The sequence below is a fragment of the Nicotiana attenuata genome, unplaced genomic scaffold (genome assembly GCF_001879085.1).
Source record: "Nicotiana attenuata strain UT unplaced genomic scaffold, NIATTr2, whole genome shotgun sequence".
In the NCBI taxonomy this organism is placed as follows: domain Eukaryota; kingdom Viridiplantae; phylum Streptophyta; class Magnoliopsida; order Solanales; family Solanaceae; genus Nicotiana; species Nicotiana attenuata.
This window is the reverse complement of record NW_017670265.1, coordinates 78,118-81,825: the sequence shown is the minus strand read 5'-3', so window position 1 is coordinate 81,825 and position 3,708 is coordinate 78,118. Positions and strand designations below refer to the sequence as shown.

General features: G+C 37.6%; 1 protein-coding gene across 1 annotated transcript; it reads right to left on the bottom strand.

Annotated features, from left to right (window-relative positions):
• Nucleotides 1-491: 491 nt before the first annotated feature.
• LOC109236937 (probable protein phosphatase 2C 4) lies at nucleotides 492-3,486 on the bottom strand. The gene is made up of 4 exons (XM_019403176.1): nucleotides 1,841-3,486; nucleotides 1,627-1,740; nucleotides 1,053-1,317; nucleotides 492-952 (listed from the first exon to the last, which is right to left on the bottom strand). The coding sequence occupies exons 1-4, from the start codon at nucleotides 3,290-3,292 to the stop codon at nucleotides 837-839; spliced, it is 1,947 nt and encodes a 648-aa protein (XP_019258721.1). The 5' UTR covers nucleotides 3,293-3,486; the 3' UTR covers nucleotides 492-836.
• Nucleotides 3,487-3,708: the final 222 nt, after the last annotated feature.

Below are 3,708 nucleotides of genomic sequence, written 5' to 3'. Positions count from 1 at the left end.
CCAAACTAACCAGATGATGATAAGTGATAAAGAAACCTGAACAGTTTAGTTAGACAACTTGGTCAACCAGAATCATTTATGATGAAATAGAAGAGCAAAAGAAAATAAAGCAGCAGTTTGAAATGGTAAACAAAATCAGTAGTCAACTTTCTATTTCCAACAACAATCTATTGCTTGTTTGAGAAACCAAACTTATGGATATGTGGAATAAAAAGAATGAATTCTACCAGATTTTCAACTTCAACTTTTCCTCTCTTGGTCACTTCAATTACTTTTAGCATTATGCCAATATTCTGATTCCACATACATTCTTCTAACTTGTTCAGGAAAAAACATCAATCTTGAATAGTTAAAGGCCAGCCCGGTAAACAAAGCATCCGCGATCATGCAGGTCTGCGGAAGGGCCGCACCCCAAAGAGGTGTAATGTAGGTCGCCTCCCCTGATGCAAGCATCAATCTTGAATAGTTGAAACTAGAAAATAAGTATGGTATAAAATAAAGGAATTTCGACCAATCTATTGAGGTAAAATTTTGTGAAATGGAACTCCAGAATGTATACAAGGAACACCATCTGTTACAAAACTTACCATGTTCTAATAACATTTGAATGTAAAGAGAGGCAGGGGTTGTTATAAGTTTATTGACAATTTTACAATCTCTGGATCAAGAAACCTCAGCCTCGCTATCTTTTATCGAGCAGCCTAAACTGTATACTATAAACACTACACTGCTAAATTTGGGTAAACAACGGTTAACAGCAAAATTAGCTCGATTTTTTCTATGTACTTATCATTTTTTCTGAGGGTAAAATATCAAAATTCCTCTGTCTAGCTGATTTACAACGATGATTTCCATATCCTTCCTTCGAAGGATAAAATGATAATCGAAACATCATCATGGTACTTCCTACGATCTCCTTGAGGTATATCGAGCAACTCATGGAAGTTCAATCCTGCAAAATCCAAAACCAAAGTTTTGTTTAGAACGATTGCTATGAGAAATCAGTACTTAGCAAATATCACATGCAAAAGATTCTGAGTGTTTGTAATTACCAGCTTTCTTAGCAGCTCTGAATAATACTTCTTCGACGAGATGCTGTGCAGGATCTCCCTCGGGGAATATAGACATAAAGGTCTCTACTTCTGAGACTGCTTCTTCATTTGTGAAGTATTGGTAAAGACCATCAGATGATAAGATCAAAAATCTGTCTCTTGAACCAAGTGTGTGGTGGTAAAGTGATGGTAAACAGTTTATGTAAGGTGAATTTCCAATGTAGTTAATTCTGAACATCTCTAGAAGTGCATTATTCCACTTGGGCTGCAAAAATCACAGAAGTGGAAAAGACATTAACATAAGGCTAAAAACAATCTTTAAAAATCAAGCATCAATATGATCAATGATACAAGGGCAGCCCTGTGCACTAAGCTCCCGCTATGTGCGCGGTTCGGGAAAGGGCCGGACCACAAGGGTCTATTGTACGCAGCCTTACCCTGCATTTCTGCAAGAGACTGTTTCCATGGCTCAAACCTTAACCTCCCAGTCACATGGCAGCAACTTTACCAGTTACGCCAAGGCTCCTCTTCAATATAATCAATGATACAAAGGGTGTAAAATCAAGATTAGTACCTGTTTGAGATATCCTGCCCCGAAAGCTCGAGTAACTTTCAAGGAACCTTTCACTCTATCATTTTTAATCGCGAAAGGATCATCCAAATGCTCGCTTCTAATCCTAATTACTTCCTGCAATCATTCACAAGACAAGCACAACATAAACATATGAAACAGGCAAAATACAGACGTTTTCGTATAATTGCTCATGTAAATGGATTAAATTTTGTACCTCTTTAATCGATGTGCTATGATCCTTAGTAAGTTGAGAAGGAACTAGATTATGTTTACGATCAGATTCAGCTCGATAAAGTGCATCAATGCTATTTACACTCTGCTCATTTATCCTTCTCAACTTGCTAATAGAAATATCAGATTCAGGATTTTGTGCTAAAACAGCTCTACTATCTCCAACATTCAACAAATAAACATCCTGATCTTTAAGCAACATTACTAAAACACAAGATCCCATTAAAGCCAATTCAGGATTCTCCTTTACCATCATATCAGCAATCTCCAAATACGACGCCTCGGTTTTCCTTAACCCTTCAGATAACGCCTTCAATACATCAGAATGGTCAACACCAAAAACCCCATCTAACTTCTCCTTCTGATCAAATTCTTGATTTTGAACAAAATGTTCCACCTTAAAACCCGAGTTTCTCAATGGAACAGTCTCGTTGCTCGTCGAATTCTTGGGGGTATCTAACTTATCATTCCATAGCAATCCCTTGAGTTCTTTATAGACATTTGAATAAAGATTATTCAACAGGAAATCAGTAGCATCAGGTCCATTAAATCCATCATAAATCCCAACAAAAACCCAACCATGTTCCTCAGAAATCACAACATGTACTCTGTCTTCCCCTGCTTTACCTTGAGCCCATTGCACATTTTGGCCTCTAAATGAGTCATTTCCCTCATCCTCATCATCAGCCAAACTATTCTGACTACTCAAACTATTTCCAACGTTACTATGATGACTATTACTCCCTTGAACATTAACTTCATTATTATTGTTCTTCTCTACCAAATTAATTTCTTTATTAAACCCCAAAAAAGAATTTGACAACACTTTCTTTAAACTTCTAATTAAACCCCATTTCTTGGATTTGGGTTTGTACCTTTGGATATGATCATACTGGTTCTCCAACGGGCCCGAGGTGAAGCTCCGCTCAATCGGGCCGGACATGAATCCCCTCTCGATCGGGCCCGAGCTAGGGCCTGTATTAGAAATACGGGCCGGAATCGGGCCTGAATAAATAGTAGAAGCAGCCAATGATGAACCTCTTGGGATTGGCTGAAGAGGAATGGATGAAAAAAACTGAGAACTCTCAAAAGCTGAAGCTTTATCAATATTATGATTGTAAGCGGAAAAGTCAACGATGGCCGTTGACAAAGGCGTTGAGGTGTTAGCAGAGATGGAGGCGCCGGAGATTGTACGGAACGCCGCCGTAGGGCAGCTACTGGCGCTGGATATAGTGGTGGTAGTGGAAGAAGAAGATGAATCATCGGAAAACAGGTGGGGTTTTGAATACGGGTCGGGTCGAATATAGCAGAAAGAATGACCCAAACCCTCATCAAGCGGATCAGTTATGTTCATAGCTATATCATGATGTCTTTTTGATATTTCTCCAACATCTCCCGCAAAACAAAGATTCAACTTTCTCACTCCGTTACCCATTTTCAACAAATAAATAAAAAAATATTTAAACACAATTTTTTTACAGGTGATTGTTGTTCATCAAATATTCACAACAAGGGTGAGAGAATAATAAGAAGAAGAAGAAGAAGAAGAAAATTGTTTGAAAGTTCAGAGGAGGAAAAATGGCAAGAGGATTTAAATGGAGAAGAGGAAAGAGGAAGAGTTAACTATTGATATAAGAAAAAGAAAAGTAAGAATAATATTATAATTGAATTTGTTTTTTTATTTGATACTGGTTTGGGTGGGCAGTTCACTAATTTAATTTTTTAAATATTTATTCTTTGTTTATTTTGGGTGGGGCGTTGACATTCAATACTATAACGTTTGTTTGATTCTTTTTGTTTTTATTTAGGGCGGTGGGTGAGAAGTCAAGGGGTTTTGTTTTGGAGGAAGGG

Excerpts from the sequence above, each read along its gene's own strand:
- LOC109236937 (XM_019403176.1), bottom strand. The coding sequence starts at position 3,292 with ATGGGTAACGGAGTGAGAAAGTTGAATCTTTGTTTTGCGGGAGATGTT. Across the intron at positions 1,741-1,840 it reads ATAGCACATCGATTAAAGAG|GAAGTAATTAGGATTAGAAG; the intron begins GTACAAAATTTA and ends GAATGATTGCAG. Across the intron at positions 1,318-1,626 it reads GGGCAGGATATCTCAAACAG|CCCAAGTGGAATAATGCACT; the intron begins GTACTAATCTTG and ends TGATTTTTGCAG.